This window comes from Dama dama, chromosome 33, assembly GCF_033118175.1.
Source record: "Dama dama isolate Ldn47 chromosome 33, ASM3311817v1, whole genome shotgun sequence".
NCBI lineage: Eukaryota > Metazoa > Chordata > Mammalia > Artiodactyla > Cervidae > Dama > Dama dama.
Window position 1 is genome coordinate 29,783,527 of NC_083713.1, and position 19,903 is coordinate 29,803,429.

The following is a 19,903-nucleotide window of genomic DNA, read 5'->3' on the forward strand; positions in this document are numbered from 1 at the left end:
CATCTATATGAAATCAGAAGATAAGAATATTATGAGTCTCTCTTTTCTCCCCTAATAGAGGCTCGTATAGTTTAGCCTGCTTAATGTAGTCCCGCGTAGCCATGCCGTGCTAAGCCACTTCAGTCATGTCTGACTCTGTGAGACCCTATGGACTGCAGCCTGTCAGATTCCTCTGTTGATGGGATTCTCCAGGCAAGAATACTGGAGTGGGTTGCCTTCCTCCAGGGGATCTTCCCGACCCAGGGATAGAACCCACATCTCCCACATTGCAGTCAAATTCTTTACTGTCTGAGCCACCAGGGAAGCCTGGGCCCATCTAGTGTTCTTTCAAAAACAGATATGTTTATGGGGACTTCCCTGCTGATCTAGTGGTTAGGACTTGGCCCTTCCCCTGCGGAGGCCTGAGTTTGATCCCTGATTGGGGAACTAACATAAGACCCCACAAACTGCACAGCATGGCCATAAAACAAAAACCAGGTACATTTAAACATACAGTTATGAGTAAGTAGTGATTACTTGGAATGTAATGTACCACATGATAAATACAATTAACACTGCTGTTATATATGAAAGTTGTTGTGAATTCTCATCACAAGGAAAAATATTTTTTTCTATTTCTTTAATTTTATTTCTATATGAAATGAATGTTCACTAAACTTTCTGTTTAATCATTTAATCATCTCATGATGTAAGTCAAATCATTACACTGTACACCTTAAATGTATACAGTGCTCTATGTCAATTATATCTCAATAAAACTGGGAGAAAAAAACATTTGATGACATTTGATGACATTCAGAGGGCAGACAGCCCGAAACCACAATCACAGACAACTAGCCAGTCTGATCACATGGACCACAGCCTTGTCTAACTCAATGAAACTAAGCCATGCCATGTGGGGCCACCAAGACAGATGGGTCATGGGGAAGAGGTCTGACAGAATGTGGTCCACGGGAGAAGGGAATGGCAAGCCACTTCGGTATTCTTGCCTTGAGAACCCCATGAACAGTAGGAAAAGGCAAAAAGATAGGACACTGAAAGATGAACTCCCCAGGTCTGTAGGTGCCCAATATGCTACTGGAGATCAGTGGAGAAATAACTCCGGAAAGAATGAAGGGATGGAGCCAAAGCAAAAACAACACCCAGTTGTGGATGTGACTGGTGATAGAAGCAAGGTCTGATGCTGTAAAGAGCAATATTGCATAGGAACCTGGAATGTTAGGTCCATGAATCAAAGCAAATTGGAAGTGGTCAAACAGGAGATGGCAAGGGTGAACATTGACATTCTAGGACTCAGCAAACTAAGATGGACTGGAATGGGTGAATTTAACTCAGATGACCATTATATCTACTACTACTGTGGGCAGGAATCCCTCAGTAGAAATAGAGTAGCCATCATGGTCAACAAAAGAGTCTGAAATGCAGTACGTCTATGCAATCTCAAAAACAACAGAATGATCTCTGTTCGTTTCCAAGGCAAACCATTCAATATCATGGTAATCCAAGTCTATGCCTTGGGCAGTAACACTGAAGGACCTAAAGTTGAATGGTTCTATGAAGACTTACAAGACCTTTTAGAAGTAACACTTAAAAAAGATGTCCTTTTCATTATAGGGGACTGGAATGCAAAAGTAGGAAGTCAAGAAACACCTGGAGTAACAGACAAATTTGGCCTTGCAGTACAGAATGAAGCAGGGCAAAGGCTAATAGAGTTTTGCCAAGTGAATGCACTGGTCAGAGCAAACACCCTCTTCCAACAACACAAGAGAAGACTCTACACATGGACATCACCAGATGGTCAACACCGAAATCAGATTGATTATATTCTTTGCAGCCAAAGATGGAGAAGCTCTATACAGTCAGCAAAAACAAGACCAGAAGCTGACTGTGGCTCAGATCATGAACTCCTTGTTGCCAAATTCAGACTTAAATTGAAGAAAGTAGGGAAAATCACTACTCCATTCAGGTATGACCTAAATCAAATCCCTTATGACTATACAGTGGAAGTGAGAAATAGATTTAAGGGACTAGATCTGATAGAGTGCCTGATGAACTATGGACGGAGGTTCGTGACATCGTACAGGAGACGGGGATCAAGACCATCCCCAAGAGAAAGAAATGCAAAAAAAGCAAAATGGCTGTCTGAGGGGGCCTTACAAATAGCTGTGAAAAGAAGAGAAGCAGGTGAAACAGATCAGCAGCCCGGGTTGGATGCATGAGACAAGTGCTCGGGCCTGGTGCACTGGGAAGACCCAGAGGGCTCGGGTAGAGAGGGAGGTGGGAGGGGGGCTCGGGATGGGAAAGATACACCCACTTGAATGCAGAGTTCCAAAGAATAGCCAGGAGAGATGAGAGAGCCTTCCTCAGCGATCAATGCAAAGAAATAGAGGAAAACAACAGAATGGGAAAGACTAGAGATCTCTTCAAGAAAATTAAAGATACCAAGGGAACATTTCATGCAAAGATGGGTTCGATAAAGGACAGAAATGGTATGGACCTAACAGAAGCAGAAGATATTAATAAGAGGTGGCAAGAATACACAGAAGAACTGTACAAAAATGATCTTCACAACCCAGATAATCACAATGGTGTGATCACTGTCCAAGAGCCAGACATCCTGGAATGTGAAGTCAAGTGGGCCTTAGAAAGCATCACTATGAACAAAGCTAGTGGAGGTGATGGAATTCCAGTTGAGCTATTTCAAATCCTAAAAGGTAATGCTGTGAAAGTGCTGCACTCAATATGTCAGCAAATTTGGAAAACTCAGCTGTGGCCACAGGACTGGGAAAGGTCAGTTTTCATTCCAATCCCAAAGAAAGGCAATGCCAAAGAATGCTCAAACCACCGCACATTGCACTCATCTCACATGCTAGTAAAATAAGCTCAAAATTCTCCAAGTCAGGCTTTAGCAATACGTGAACTGTGAACTTCCAGATGTTCAAGCTGGTTTTAGAAAAGGCAGAGGAGCCAGAGATCAAATTGCCAACATCTGCTGGATCATCGAAAAAGCAAGAGAGTTCCAGAAAAACATCTATTTCTGCTTTATTGTCTATGCCAAAGCCTTTGACTGTGTGGATCACAATAAACTGTGGAAAATTCTGAAAGAGATGGGAATACCAGACCACCTGACCTGCCTCTTGAGAAGCCTGTACGCAGGTCAGGAAGCAACAGATAGAACTGGACATGGAACAACAGACTGGTTCCAAATCGGGAAAGGAGTATGTCAAGGCTGTATATTGTCACCCTGCTTATTTAACTTATATGCAGAGTACATCATGAGAAATGCTGGGCTGGAAGAAGCACAAGCTGGAATCAAGATTGCCAGGAGAAATATCAATAACCTCAGATATGCAGATGACACCACCCTTATGGCAGAACGTGAAGAGGAACTAAAAAGTCTCTTGATGAAAGTGAAAGAGGAGAGTGAAAAAGCTGGCTTAAAGCTCAACATTCAGAAAACTAAGATCATGGCATCCAGTCCCATCACTTCATGGGAAATAGACGGGGAAACAGTGGAAACAGTGTCAGACTTTTTTGGGGGGGGCTCCAAAATCACTGCAGATGGTGACTGCAGCCATGAAATTAAAAGACACTTACTCCTTGGAAGGAAAGTTATGACCAACCTAGATAGTATACTAAAAAGCAGAGACATTACTTTGTCAACAAAGGCCCGTCTGGTCAAGGCTATGGTTTTCCAGTGGTCATGTATGGATGTGAGAGTTGGCCTGTGAAGAAAGCTGAGCGACAAAGAATTGATGCTTTTGAACTGTGGTGTTGGAGAAGACTCTTGGAGAGTCCCTTGGACTGCAAGGAAATCCAACCAGTCCATCCTAAAGGAGATCAGTCCTGGGTGTTCTATGGAAGGACTGATGCTGAAGCTGAAACTCCAGTACTTTGGCCACCTCATGCAAAGAGTTGACTCATTGGAAAAGACCCTGATGCTCGGAGGGATTGCGGGCAGGAGGAGAAGGGGACGACAGAGGATGAGATGGCTGAATGCCATCACCAACTAGATGGACATGAGTTTGGGTAAACTTCTGGAGTTGGTGATGGACAGGGAGGCCTGGCATGCTGTGATTCATGGGGTTGCAAAGAGTCGGACATGACTGACTGACTGAACTGAACTGAGCTGAACTGAAGGGTTTTATTAGGAGTCACATAAGTAGTAAATTGGTTTTTAAAGAATGATTTTTGAAGCTACTTGTTCCACAGATTTCTGTCATTTTGCCCATAGTTATCACAATCAGTAATCAGATGGCAGCTGGATCAATATCCCTCTGCTACTCACCAAACATTGCTAATGATAGGTTGTATTTTTATTTTTACTGTAATTTTAAAGCCTTTTCTATTTAGCATAATTTGCCTTTCACATTGTGGTATTTCTAGGTTTAAATATTATTTTATGAGATTGTCACCTTTATGTTGATAGAACATACAAGTTCTGAAGAATATAGGTACATTTTTATTTCTACTGTTGATGATATATCATCCAAATGTTGTCTTGCAATATATTCAAATATAACAAGTTGTTCTTCTTGTGATATATTTGTTACTAAAGAGGTTCCTGTAACAATAGTGTGCCCTGCAATCATTAGGTAGAACATACTAAGCCTTCAGTTAAAAAAATTAGAATTTTGGATAACTTGTATCTGTCAGTGGAGCTTGATAACTTAACAATATTTTTGCTTGAGTTTTGTGGTGATTCTAACCAATGTGATTAAAAATTCTGTAATGAAATATATCAACTTTTAGAAGAACTGAGTAACAGTAAGTTGGTATTTTTCAAATGACTAGTGCATAATTTTACAAAATCACTTCAAAGTGGAAGGTAGACCAACAGACTTTAATATCACCAAAGATGAAAATTTCATCGATATGGTTTCAGATTAATTATTTGTAATTAACCTTTAAGAAACTACAACTTGTTGAGTTTTGGTGTAGTGTCAGAGAATAGTCACAAATATATAAAAATATATTAAAAAATTTTAATTATAAAAGAATCATTTAAAGGCATTGTAGAGCACTAAGACATTCAACAACTTGAGAGACTGAGATACAAAAAAGAAAGAAAAGATTGAGGTAAGCCCCCAAATCTACTACTTTTCTTCTCAAGGCATTTCTACTTTGTAAGTTGCACTGAACTAAAAGGTCTAATGTAAAGTGGATGCTGAGATGTTAGAAGATTACCCAGAGCTTTGGTAATATGATGGTGCTGATGAGTTCATATCTCATATTTCCATTGAGATATCTAAGGGGCTATACCCTAGCAGCAGGACAGAGCAGCACCAGTTCAGCTCTCAAGAAGACTTAAGTTTAGTCTTGAGACACCTCAGTCTAACTAGATCAAGGATTCACCCCCATTCTAACTGCCTGCTTGAAGGAAATAAATCCCCTTTGGAGAAGATTTCATCATCTACAGCCTGCACAACTTTTCACATTCAATATAAAGTATTCAATTAAAATTTGCCAGCCATACCAGGACCTAGAATGGAAAGACTGAAGACAAAAATATAATTAATTAAAAACAAATCCAAAGTTTGTTCTTTGAAAAGACCAACAAAATTGATAACTGATAAGGAAAAAACTGTTAGTCACTCAGCCATGTCCAACTCTTTGTGACCCCATGGACTGTAGCCCTCCAGGCTCCTCTGTCCATGGAATTCTCCAGGTAAGAACACTGGAGTGGGTTGCCATGCTCTTCCCCAGGGGATCTTCCCAACCCAGGGATCAAACCCAGGTGTCCTGCATTGCAGGCAGATTCTTTACAGTCTGAACCACTAGGGAAGCCCCATGCAGTAATGAAGAGAGAGATCATATAACAAATCATGCAGATTCCAAAAAGATGATAAGAGGATGTAATGAATAAATTTACGCCAATATGTTTAAAATTTTGAATTAAATGGAAAGATTCCTAGAAAAGCACAAATTGCTAACACCAACATGAGGAAAAAACAGGAAAATCAACCTCTTGGTGGCATGCTGATTACAATGGAGCTTTTCATATGGAGGGAGAAATGATTTGTCCTTCCTAGAATCAACAGATCCTCTAAATATGAGTTTCTTTTCCCTTCCCAAAGTGCCCCACCAACACTATAAATATGATGATCTATTAAATTCTCATGTAAATGACCAGCTCAATAACAAAACTATGAGACTGGGGGACTGTCATCTAAGATGTAGTATGTGCAGATAGACGATACTCTGTGCCCAAGGAGTGGAAGAAAAACTGGTGTCTCTCACCATCATCTCAAGAATTTGCTAAATGACAGAATGTAATTAAGCTCTGCTGGTTTAGAGGGTCTTGTTCCTAGACATAATGATCCCACTGAGGGACACAATAAAAGGACCACAAAACATTTAGGTATGACAACTGCCTGGGCCCCTGGCTCCTCATCCAGGCTTCACCTTATCCTACACTGGGAGAATTATGCTCCAGGGACCTTCTGCAGCATGCCTTTTACTTTTTGCCCTGGAGCTTCTCCGTTGCTGCAGACATTGGCTGGCCTAGGAAGCGTACATGCAGATTCCAGGTTAAAGGGACAGTAATGCCCATGAAGATAACTTTCTACCAACAGCAAATGGAAGCTGATAGAGAAATACTTCTGCTTGATAGTCAGGTGGATAATTCTGAAAAGCCTTTACTGCTCTGTTTAGAAGGCTCTGGGAGAACTAAATGCCAGACATCACATTGATATAGCACCTGTTTATAGCTTTCCTCTTTGGAGTTATTTCTCAAATAAATGACTTGCACTCAAGTGTTTGTTTCAAGACTCTTCTGTCAGGGAAAGTACAAGCTTAGGTACTCTGAAGTACTCTGAAGCTGATCATACTGGATTCAAATTCAAATAACTGTGTGACATTTGGAAAATCACTTAACTTCTCTGGGCTTAGCTTCCTTTTCGGGATAGTAGGAGTGATTATAGTAACTACTTCATTAAGCTGCTGTGATAAAATAACCTGATGTTCCTAAAGCACTTTGAACTGTGTTTAGCATGTAGTAAGCACTACATAAGTAAAGTAAAGTCGCTCGGTCATGTCCAACTCTTTGCGACCCCATGGACTGTAGCCTACCAGGCTCCTCTGTTCATGGGATTTTCCAGGCAAGAGTACTGGAGTGGGTTGCCATTTCCTTCTCCAGGGGATCTTCCTGACCCAGGGATTGAACCCAGGTCTCCTGCATTGCAGACAGACGCTTTACCGTCTGAGCCACCAGGGAAGCTAAAGCATTACATAAATGTTGGCTATTACTTGCTCAAGGATCATTTTTTTCCAGTGAGGTACTCCATTTTTTATTAATTTCTAGGAACCTTTATATATTATTAAATATTAACTTTTTTGGTCATGGGTGTGAATTTTCCAATTTGTCTTTAAATTGTTTATTGTGTTATTGTGTTTTTACTAACAAAATGATTTGATTTTTATAGGTAAAACTATCAATTCTTTCCATTCTAGCTTCATGTTTTGTAATGTTAGGGTTCCCCATTCTATTATTATAAAAATAAAATGTAATAAAAATAATTTCTCCAGGCAATTCATTCAAAACAAGTTGTATCAGTATTTGCATACTAGTTAGCTGGAACTTTGCCTGATGTCAGCAAGTTTTCATATGCATGTAAGATTCTTTCATGCTCACTCAGTCATGTCCTGTTCTGTGTCACCCCATGGACTGCAGCACGCTAGGCTCCTCTGTCCATGGGATTTTCCATACAAGAATAGCAGCGTGGATTGCCATTTCCTCCTCTGGGGGATCTTCCCGACCCAGGGATTGAACCCCTGTCTCCTGCATCTCCTGCATTGGCAGGCAGATTCTTTACCATTCTTAGATCGTTTCTGACACATATTGGATATTCAGAAAATTTTAGTTACTAATTTTATTCTTTTAAAAAAATTTGTTCATAAAACAAAATAAAGAGGAGGTCTCGACTGATTATAGGACTGGGTCAGAGATTTTAGAAGCTGAACCTGGAGCATCTTGTAGGGCTGAAAAGTAAGGAAGTGCTCAAAACAAACAAAAAAACCCCAAACTCCACAATGATGAGAGTATGTTAAAGGGACAAAGGAATGAAATGAAAGAGTTCCTAGAACAATTTGAGCAATAAAATAATACAGTATTGGGTTATGATCCAAACTATAAAATAAATATCCATAATTCCATAGTGATATAAATAAATAATTGAATAAAGAAATAATCTGGTTGACTCTACTCCAATAGAAAATGGTTTTGGTGTTAAAAAATTTAAAAAACAAAAAAATAAATAATTAGGGACAAACAGATAAATGCATTCATGCAGAAGAATTCTCTTACTTTGCCCTTAAAGAAGTGGAATGTGGGATGTGCATAAATACATCCTTCTAAAGAGGACAGGATGAAAATCGAGGAAAGGAGTGATCGCTATGTAGCAGCATGACAAACATGACTTCAGCCAGGTAGTCAAAATTAACATCAGCATGGTAAGTCATGTTGACAGTATGTAATGTTGATATGATGTGAGGATTATGGCTGTTTACCTCTGTCATCTTGCCCCTGCAAAACCCTAGTCAAATAATGAAAAAAAAAATTAGACAAATCTTAATTGAGGGGCATTGTACAAAGTATCTGACTAGTACTCTTCAGAGCTGTCAAAGTCACCCAAACCAAAAATAATGTCTGAAAAACTGTCCCAGCCAGTGGGTGTTTAAGGAGACATGATGACTAAGTATAAAGTAACCCTGGATGGGATCCTGGAACAGAAAGAGGGCATTAGGTAAAAGAAAATCCAAAAAAGTATGGACTTTAGTTCCTAAATCAATATCAATAATGGCTCATTGATTGTTACAAAAGCACCATACTAATCTAAGTTGTTAATAATATGCTAAAATGGTTGTAGGATATATGTGATCTCTCTGTACTATCTTTGCAATTTTTATGTAAATCTATTCTACAATTAAAAAGTTTATTTTAAAAAGACTTTGAGGAATACAAAGTTTATTGGAGGTGTTATGACTGTAATCAAAGACCTACTACCACAAAGTGAAAATCTTAATGAAGGTGAGTGTTTGATGGAATAGGGTTACAGGAAAGAAAGAGACTCTCTGGGAGAGAAAGAGGCGATTTTATCACAAAGGAGAAAATATTTGAGCTGAGGCTTGAGGAGAAAATAGCAGTTGGTCAACTGGAGAGAAGAGAGAAATTAAGTACTTTTCTCATTTAGTTTGCATCTACTTAAACATTGCTGAAGCATAAGAACCGAGATACATCTGCATTTTGAAATACTTCTTAGAATGCCCCATCTTAATGTCTATTTCTCTTGACTGAACTCTTATAGTCCTTTGCCTACGGCATTGTCCAGTTACTAAGGAGATGATATTAGCAGAAGTGGGTTTTAGATGAATTTTTGATTCTGTTCTTGATCTAAGGGTCTGAATGCCATCTTCAAGGTTTAGTTGCTACAGACCTTTTTTTTTTTTCTTTCTGTTTAGCTCTTTTTACTCTAAGCATGTAGTCTTTTTTTTTTTCCATTTATTTTTATTAGTTGGAGGCTAATTACTTTACAATACTGTAGTGGTTTTTGTCATACATTGACATGAATCAGCCATGGAGTTACATGTATTCCCCATCCCGCTCCCCCCTCCCACCTCCCTCTCTACCCGATCCCTCTGGGTCCTCCCAGTGCACCAGGCCTGAGCACTTGTCTCAAGCACCCAACCTGGGCTGGTGATCTGTTCCACCCTAGATAATATACATGTTTCGATGCTGTTCTCTCAAAACATCCCACCCTCACCTTCTCCCACAGAGTCCAAAAGTCTGTTCTGTACATCTGTGTCTCTTTTTCTGTTTTGCATATAGGGTTATCATTACCATCTTTCTAAATTCCATATATATGTGTTAGTATACTGTATTGGTCTTTATCTTTCTGGCTTACTTCACTCTGTATAATGGGCTCCAGTTTCATCCATCTCATTAGAACTGATTCAAATGAATTCTTTTTAATGGCTGAGTAATATTCCATGGTGTATATGTACCACAGCTTCCTTATCCATTCGTCTGCTGATGGGCATCTAGGTTGCTTCCATGTCCTGGCTATTATAAACAGTGCTGCGATCAACATTGGGGTGCACGAGTCTCTTTCAGATCTGGTTTCCTCGATGTGTATGCCCAGAAGTGGGATTGCTGGGTCATATGGCAGTTCTAATTCCAGTTTTTTAAGAAGTCTCCACACTGTTCTCCATAGTGGCTGTACTAGTTTGCATTCCCACCAACAGTGTAAGAGGGTTCCCTTTAAGCATATAGTCTTATTTGGAGAATGACAGCTGGTCAAATTTTTGCTTAAGACATTTATCCATACTTAACCAGAGGTTTCAGAGATAACACCACTCAGGTATTCTGAATTATTTTATGTTAAATAGGAACATTTTCTCAATAGTCTTAACATTTTCTCTTAAGTCACATCTCATTTATCTTCCTCCTTAAGAACTACATAGGCTTGTTTTAAATAGTTTAAACACCTGTAATAAACTACAGATTGCTAAGAGTAGAGGTACTTTGGTTAATGCTCAAAATGATATGGCCAGAGGAAAAGCCAGCATTATTAAATATGAATGCAATCCTTATGAATGCAATCCTTACCAACACAAATTGAACCTTTTTTTCCCCCAATAAAAAAGCTAGTCCAAAAAATAAGGTCTCATTCTATAAAGATTTATCATTTCCAAATCACAGTGAAAGGAACTTGAATAATTTACCAATTTTGTTTTCTACTATGTGCCTTAAAGATACCTCACTAAAAACTGGTATCTGGCACAAGAGAATGACATATGCAGAATGTAATATTGTAGCGACAGTACTGAGGTTGATTGTTACAGACATATTTAAATTCTGAGTATTAAATGTTACATCCTAATTATTTATACAGAACATTGGTCCAATAACAAAAATAGAGAACAGCAGCCGAAAGTGTAGCTCATTCAATGTTCAGAGATAAAAGGGTTAACCATTCTTTCCATTATTTTTGGCAGATAGTCCTTTTTTTGTCATATTTAAATCTGATGGCAACTGAAGAATTCTGGCATTTTTCCGAGCTACTGTATGAAAAGGATGCTGAAGGCCATAACGATACAGCATACTGCAACATAAGGACTCTTCCGTTCACCAGTTCTGGCACACTTCCAAAATATACCCAACAACCCGGTTTTATTTCTGTCCAGAAGGCTGGGTGCCAAGGATCGGATATAGGCACAGGTACATATAAGCAGCAAGATTACAGTCAACAGACTCTGAAAATTGAAAATGGCAGACATAGTGAGGTCGGCAAAGCCCCAGCCACATCACCCTTCTGGGCCCAGGGCAGAAGCTCTACAGACCTTTTGATTGCACTTTCAGAGTTTCTCATCCTTGAACTAGTGAAATTTGAGAGCAGGTGATTCTTTGTTATGAGATGGGAGAGAGGATAAGGTGGAAGGAAAGGTTTGTCCTGTTCCTTGTAGGATGTTGAGCAACATCCCTCATTTGTACCCACTAGATGACAGTACAACTTCAAGTTACAGCAACCACGTGAAAGAAAGTGAAATTAGCAGTCGCTCAGTCATGTCCAACTCTTTGCCACCCCCTGGACTGTAGCCGGCCAGGCTCCTCTGTCCATGGGGTTCTCCAGACAAGAATACTGGCGTGGGTTGCCATGCCCTTCTCCCAGGGATCGAACCCGGGTCTCCCACATGGTCAGGTAGATTCTCTACCATCTGAGTCAGCAGGGAAGCCCCAGCAACCAAAAAGGTCTGCAAATATCGCCAGCTTCCCAGGTGGCACTAGTGGTAAAGAATCCACCTGCCAGTTCAAGAGATGCCAGAGATGCAGGTTCGATCCCTGAGTCAGGAAGATCCTTTGGAGTGGGAAATGACAACCCACTGCAGTATTCTTGCCTGGAAAATTCCATGGACAGAGGAGTCTGGCAGATTACAGTCTATGGGGCTGCAGAGAGCTGGACACAACTGCGTAACTAAGCCACATCCCCATGGGACATTAGAGAAATAATGCTCATTTTATAACTCAGATTGCAACTTTAATTGTAGGCCTTCAAGGCAAGGATAGCTAGAGAGTTTAAAGCTCTGATATACCTTGAGGATGCTTCTAATAGCATGCAAGATCTCAAGGTCTCTTCAGAGTAAGTTGCATCTTATACTGTTTTATTTCATTTGTTCACTTGTTTAATCTGCAAACATTTATTGATTGGCTTGCCATGTATCAGATCCCATGTCAAGTTCTGAGAATTTGGTGTTGACTAAGACAAAGCTCCAATACTTTGGACACCTGATGCGAAGAACTGACTCACTGGAAAAGACTCTGATGCTGGGAAAGACTGAAGGCAGGAGGAAAAGAGAACGATACAGGATGAGATGGTTGAATGGCATTTCCGACTTGATGGACATGAGTTTGAGCAAGCTCCAGCAGATAGTGAAGGGCAGGGAAGCCTGGCATGCTGCAGTCCATGGGGTTGCAAAGAATTGGACATGACTGAGCAACTGAACAACAACAGCCTATAAAGGAGTTGGATTTGTCTTCAGTTCAGTTCAGTTGCTCAGTCGTGTCCATCTCTTTGCAACCCTATGGACTGCTACACACCAGGCTTCCTTGACCTTCACTATCTCCTGGAGCTTGCTGAAACTCATGTCCATCAAGTCGGTGATGCCATCCACCATCTCTTTTCCAATGAGTTGGCTCTTTGCATCAGGTGAACAAATTATTGGAGCTTCAGCCTCAGTATCAGACATTCCAGTAGATATTCAGGGTTGATTTCCTTTAGGTTCGACTGGTTTGATCTCCTTGTAATCCAAGGGACTCTCAAGAGTCCCTTAATAGGGAACCTGGCTGAATTCTGAAGCAGGTCTCCAAGCAAAGTTGTTCATGGAAGACTGGAATTATGTCTAATGGTGATACTGAGATAGTTGTCCTACTTGATTTCACCTGAAGCATGATATATGGATCCTGACTTTATATATATAGGCTCTTTCTTCATGAATGTAGTACTCCTCATCACAGACCTCTCTGTGGACATCCAGCCCTTTCATAACCCCTGAGATTAGAGATGCACCCTGGGAATTGTATTGGTCTTGGGCTCTCAAGAGTCATTATCCAGGCAGATGTTTTCACTGACCTTTGTCTATGGAAATTGCTCCTAAGAAAGAGGAATTTGAAAGTGGGAGGCTAACCAAGTTGACCCTGCTACTGTATTTCTAGCCTTCCTCACGATGCACTATCAAGTACCTCTGCACATACTCTTGACTGGCACTTGTGGTGCCATCACCATCTGAACATGTATGCCCACCTTAGGCCCACGTGATTCTCAGGGCTTCTGGCCATCCTGTCTTTAAATCCTAAGTTTTTCAGGCAAGTCCTAATTCTATTGAATTTTTTTTTTTTCAATCACTGAGACTCATTAGATTCTCAACCGTTTCTTTAAACCTCTGCCAAGATGTTCCCTATGACTGTATTTGCAAAGAGAGAGGATTGCCTTGTCATATTATACCTGGTATCTTTGTCTTTGGTTTAGAAGACATGGCTGCTGCCTTAGTTGTCCTTTTAGGTCTTGCTGTGACTTTTCCAGGCCTGGTTACCCACCAGGAAAAGTGGTGGCTCAGGACTGCTTATGGCTCATGGCTCAGGATGCAGTTCTGAGACTGGCAAATCAAAAGTTGGAAAAAACCAAATGAACGATGTCCTTTCTTTGTGAGTAGCAGTTATTATTACATCAGAAACATACTGGAACTTCTTGATAGGTGAGATACCTTCTGATGACTTTTTGGCACTTTTGTATGGTTTTGGTCTGGCTCTGTTTTACAGAGGGCAGAAATCCATTCAAGCTCCCTCAGGGAATAGGATGATGATTTTAAGGGTAATCTAGGTTAGGAACTAGACCTGGAGCGCTGTCAGGAATTTGGATAGCCCCATGAAACTCTGCTTATATCCCCCTTAGGCGCCTTAATCTCACCCTCAAGAGTGGAAAAGCAGACAGTCCGTTTTCGAAACCAGGTGGAAGCCAATGTGGCTGTGGCCAGATTGTCACATGAAGGTCACGAGATGGCCAGTGGCCAGCTCATTCAAGAGCTTGTAGCAATGCAAAAATCTTAGAATTTTATTCAGGGATAATGGGGAAACTGTTGAAGTGTTAAGACCAAGTGACTGATACAGTCTTGTGGAAGTCGCTCAGTCATGTCCAGCTGTTTGCAACGCCATGGACTATACAGTCCACGGGATTCTCCAGGCCTGAATACTGGAGTGGGTAGCCTTTCCCTTCTCTAGGGGATCTTCCCAACTCAGGGATTGAACCCAGGTCTCCCGTATTGGAGGCAGATTCTTTACCAGCTGAGCCACAAGGGAAGCTGATATGGTTTGGATGACTGCAAAAAGTTACTGTGGCAACAGAGCGAAAAAATTTGAGGAGGCTAAGGGAATACAACAAGTGTTGTGTCAAAGAACAGGGCTGGGGAAATCAAGAGAGCTATGAAGGCGTACTGAAGAGTCTCCTAAGGCAGTAGGGGTGATTAGGGAAGGCTTCCTAGAAGAAGAGATATTTCAGATGAGACTGGAAATTTGAGAAAGTTGAGTAAGACCTAACCAGATGAAAGGAAGGAATGATAGGAGAATAATACTTTGGACAGAGGGAATAATAGGAGCAAATCCTGAGAGACAAGAGAGGAATCGTCCTTGTGGAATTTCTGACTTGATGCAAAGTTTTTAAAACTTAAAAAAAATAATTTTAATATAATTCTCACAGAAATGTTGCAGTAGTGCAAGAGACATTGCCCTTTGCCCATGTGCTCTCTTTCTCTCTTCCTAATTTATAAATTTTGAAATTATGTTTCTGTATGTATTTATATTTTCTCTGTGTCTCTCAGGTGGGATCTTAGTTCCCAGACCAGGGATTGAATCCCAGCCCTAGCAGGGAAGGCAGAGAGTCCTAACCATTGGACCACAAGGAATTCCCATTTGTGAACCTTTAAATATTTTAGGATATGGTCCCTAAAAGCAAGGACATTATCCTTTACAACCAATATGAGACATTATAGGATATTATTATTCAATCTATGCCGCTGCTAAGTCGCTTCAGTCATGTCCGACTCTGTGCAACCCATAGACGGCAGCCCACCAGGCTCCCTGTCCCTGGGATTCTCCAGGCAAGAACACTGGAGTGGTTTGCCATTTCCTTCTCCAATGCATGAAAGTGAAAAGTGAAACTGAAGTCGCTCAGTTGTGTCCGACTCTAAGCGACCCCATGGACTGCAGCCTACCAGGCTCTTCCGTCCATGTGATTTTCCAGGCAAGAGTACTGGAGTGGGGTGCCATTGCTTTCTCTCAATCTATAGTCCATGTTAAAATGCTTCTGATTTTCCCAATAATGCCCTTTGGAGCTATTTCCCCTGCTAGTCCAAGTCCAACCCAAGCCTGTGCATTGCACTTAATTGTCTTATCTCTAAGAAGTCCCTCAGCTTACAGTATATCCTGTTTGGATTCTTCTGATGCTTTCTCATGAATATGTTGTGCATTTGTGTAGGTATACACTGTGGTATCTGCTTTGTTTACCCTATGTCTAGCTTCGGTAATCTTGATGCATCTGCCTTTGCCTGCATTTGCTGCATACACCTTGTCCTGATAATATACCTGACTCACCTTGCCTTGATCTCCTGCCTCCTCCAGAGCTGGGGCAGGGAGGAGGGGGCAGGGTGTTATGTTCAAATACAAGGACATTAGCAAATACAAGGACTAACTATCCTATCCAAAACCTGCTTACCTGGCCTGTCTATTCCCTGTTCCTTCCTGTGGAAACAAAGTAAAGGTTCTTGCCCACAATTCCCTCCTTTTGCTCTCTGAGTGATGACTTTGGCAGTTGCCTGTATGGGTTTCAGTGTCCTGACTTGTATTCCCTCTTCTGGGATCTGTGAGTATAATAAACTGTCTTTTTAATGGCTATCTCCTGATCTGTTGACCTTAACATACCTAAGTAATGGTGGCTCAGATGGTAAAGAATCTGCCTACAATTCAGGTGACCAGGGTTCGATTCCTGGGTCAGGGAGATCCCCTGGAGAAAGGAATGGCAATCCACTCCAGTATTCTGCCTGGAGAATCCCATGAACAGAGGAGCCTGGTGGGCTATAGTCCATGGGGTCACAAACAGCTGGACGTGACTGAGCGACTAACACACAACACACACACATTACAACACCTGCCAGGTTCTAAACTTGTTACTACTACTCTAATTAATAAGTCGTTTAAGGAGAGATACTTCAAACTTTTTTGACTGAGATGCATAACAAGAAAGATATTTTACATAGTGGAATGTCTGTTTCACAAGAGTTTTGTGAAACAACACATATCTTCTCCATATGAAAGTTATTTTAGTTTCTATTCTGTTCTATTTGAAAATAATTCTTGTCTGACCTACTATGTTGATTTCATAACCTTCTAATAGTTAATTACCTTTGTCTGAAAGCACTAGTCTGGTAGAAGTATCACTTGGATCATCTGTTTGTGGAATGGAAAATAGATGTGCCAGGGCAGACTGGCAGCAAGGACCCCATTATAAGGATCTAGCCATAATTCAGGTGAGAGAGTTGTGCTACTGGCAACGAGACTGAGAAAAATGGGTGAGTTTGATTTGAGAAGAAGTGATTGGATTGAGGAACTTGTACATGGAGTATGGAAGAGAAAAGGGTCAAAAAGAACAATTTCACAGACTTCCCTGGTGGTCCAGTGGCTAGCACTCCAAGCTCCCAATGCAGGGGGTCCAGGTTTGATCCCTGGTAGGGGAACTGGATCTCATAAGCCACAACTGAAAAGATCCCATGTGGTGCAATTGAGGCCCATCACAGCAAAATAAAAATAAATATTTTTTAAAAAATGACAATTTTAGCTTTGGCCTGTGGCGTGGATGGTGGTGCCCCTTACTGAGATAAGAAACACTAAAGGTTTATAGTTCAGGCTCCATCATGCTAAGTTTGAACTCTTATGGACATTGGATTTAAACTGTTCAGTGAGCAGTTAGCTCTGTGGCACCAAGTGGCAAATCTGGGTTAGATTATTAGCAAGCTGGAGGTTGGACTGGTACTCAAGGAGTTTTTCCACTTCATGTCCACTACAGGAAGCAGAAGTTAAGTCAGAATAGTAACAAATGCTTTGAAAATATTACCAGTAGTTTGGCATTGAGATGCATAATAAAATAAAGTAAAAAATATATTTAGGAAATCAATGAATACAAATTTAGTAGAATAAATTTAACTTTTCAGCACTTTCCTCTCTTTTGGTTAAGGGCACTGTAAAGTCCTTTATGTATAGATGTAGAGAGAAATGTGGAACGTAAAGAGATTTTGCATTATATAGAAACTTGCATTACATAGAAACAGTGCTGCCGTAAATCAAAACTGAGCGAGCCTGCGCTTTCCCGGATGCTAGTCCTTAGTTTTAATCCCCCAAATCTAGCAACAGGCATTCCCAGGTATAGATACCGAGATAAAAACTGGCGCACGGTGCAGGCTGTAAAAAGATGTCTGGTTTTAAGTGGCCCGAGTTTGGTAGTGCACTGAAAAATTGGGGTTTTCTAGGGGAAAAGACTGTGGATGTGCGAGTGTACACACAGTCTCGGGAATGATAGGCAGTGTTTCGTTATTGGTCCCTCACCCTCCATCCCCACCCCTTCATCTGCTCCCCTCCCTCCTGCCCTCCCTCCATTCTTCCCCCCTTCTCTGGCGTTTTTCTGGGATTAACGGCGGGGTCGGCCCCATACACAAACGCAGCTGGTTCGTACGGTCAGCCTGAGCCCTGCTGTGCAACCACGTCAGGAATTCCAGTAAGTTGGCAACACCGCAGCACAAAGACAGCAACAATGAGGGAAACCCTTCAGTGCAGAAAGGAATGTTTGGAGCCCGCGCTGCTAAACAGAGAAAGGACACAGACGCCGCCCCCACGCCCGCCCCCTCGCCCCCGATCGCGCCTGCGCTCCCGCTCCCGCACCTTCAGCTCCCCACGCACGCCCCGGGCGGACGCAGCCTCTCCGGCGCCCGCGGTGCCCCCACCCGCGCACCGCCTGCGGCGCGCGCCTCCCCAGCGCCCGCAGCGGCTCTTTGTAACTGTGGTGCGGGGACGCTCATTGACTATGCAGGGCGGCCCCGGCCGGCGTCGGAGTGCTCTGACCCCGGCGCGGTCTCGTACCATCGCCCCGGCCGCCCGGAACCGGCATAAATCACCCACCGAGACGAAAGTGCAGCTTCTCGCTGCCTCCCCCCTCCCGCTCGCCCCGTCCCCTTGACTTCCCAGCCCCCCATGCCTTTCGGGTCCCCAATCCTGCCTCCTCCGCGGCGCCGCCCAGCGCCAGACGCCCCAGTGACTTCGGTCGGAGCCGAGAACTCTGGATTTCCAGTTCTTGAGAAAGCCGCTAAATCTCTCCCGCCCCTGCTCGCACCTTACTCTTTTTTAAGTCAAAGTTTTCTTTATCTGGGTCTATTTCTCTCATCCTGTCTTTCAAAAATAATATCTATTTCCCCTTCTCCCTCCCCTCAAAGCTTCACCAACCACTAAAGCCCGGGCTGTTTGGGGTCAGCAGAGTTCTACAGTCTCAGGATCCAGGCTCGGGGAGAAGGGGTGGCAGCCTGTGGGTCGGGGACTACGTGGGTGCTGGGATGTCGTCTTGACGGCCACGGCTCCTCTGGCTGAGAGAAAGGGCTCCTGACTCCCTGGACCAGGGCCTGGCTCCGGGGTGAGGAAATTCCGGGGTGACCCCTGGCCTAGAAACCGTTCCTTCTCACACAGGGCTCCACGTGGCCAGCAAAGAGGTTGCACGGACCCTCCTTTCTGTGGGCACTGGAGCCACTTATCGGCTGAGAACGATGCTCTTTAAGTTTCTCTCACAGTGCTCTTTGGGGCTCCCTCCTCCAGCCCTCGCCAGCCGGGCTAACGCTGCCCCAAGGAAAGGAGCGGCGGGATTCTCTGAACCCCTTTAGTTTCTCCCTCGCATAAAGGGGCACCTGCACCGTCGAGAAGACGTTCATTCTTTCAGTTTTGCTTCAAAATGATCAGCTTTGTAAGAAGCACGATCTGGCCGTGACACCTGTAGACGTGGTGCTTGAGAAAATCTCAAGGATCCGACGCGCCCCCATCGCCCCAACATTGATCTAACTCCCCCCGTAACTCGTAAAAACATAGAGCACGCCAAACTCTCCAGGGGAAACCCGGGTGTCCGAGGGAGCTCGAGGATTGTAAACTAGAGAATAAAATAGTCACAAATTTCGAGCAAGCTCTCCATTTCTCTTTCCCCTTCCCTCCTCTTCCTTCTCTTATTTTCCCTTTTCAAAAACTATAGGTGGCCGACATCCGTGTGGATCGCCTAGCCACCTTCTGTGCGGAAGCCAGTCCTGCCCGCGTGTGATCGTGTCAGTGTGAGTGTGTGACGGTGATGAGCGTGTGTGCGCGTGTGAATGAGCGTGTGTACCTGGGACGTGTGCGTGCACGTGTGAGCGGGTGCGTGTGCGCGCGCGGCTGTGTCTGTAGGAGTGCATGCGTGAGAGTGCACGCGTGTGTTCGGGTCCCGACTCCTCTCGCAGCTGCACAGTGCAGGGGGCGGGCCGGGCGGCAGGGGGCCTGCCCCGCGGGATTCCCGCAGGCTAGTTCCGGGGCGGGCGGGTCTAAAGGGCTTTATGCAAGGTCTGGAGGGTGGGGACTGGCGCGGGTAGAAAACGCGATTCCTCGGGCGCGGGTCCCGGCTTTCTGCCACTAGGAGCCCGCGGAGGTGCGGCCCTGAAAGAGCGCTCCCCAGTGGAGGCGCTACAGTGCCGAGTGCGACGCGCGCCCACCTCCCGGGGAAGGAACGGCGAGGCCGGGGACCCGGACAGTCGCGGGGATGGAGCGCTGGGCGGCGGCGGCAGCGTGCACGCTGCTGCTGGC

The 19,903-nt window shown here is 43.2% G+C and overlaps 1 protein-coding gene across 1 annotated transcript; it reads right to left on the bottom strand.

Moving 5' to 3' along the window:
• Window positions 1-10,662: 10,662 nt before the first annotated feature.
• LOC133051044 (protein kish-A-like) lies at window positions 10,663-11,313 on the bottom strand. Its single transcript, XM_061135406.1, has one exon. The coding sequence runs from the start codon at window positions 11,275-11,277 to the stop codon at window positions 11,059-11,061; it is 219 nt and encodes a 72-aa protein (XP_060991389.1). The 5' UTR covers window positions 11,278-11,313; the 3' UTR covers window positions 10,663-11,058.
• Window positions 11,314-19,903: the final 8,590 nt, after the last annotated feature.

Excerpts from the sequence above, each read along its gene's own strand:
- LOC133051044 (XM_061135406.1), bottom strand. The coding sequence starts at position 11,277 with ATGTCTGCCATTTTCAATTTTCAGAGTCTGTTGACTGTAATCTTGCTG.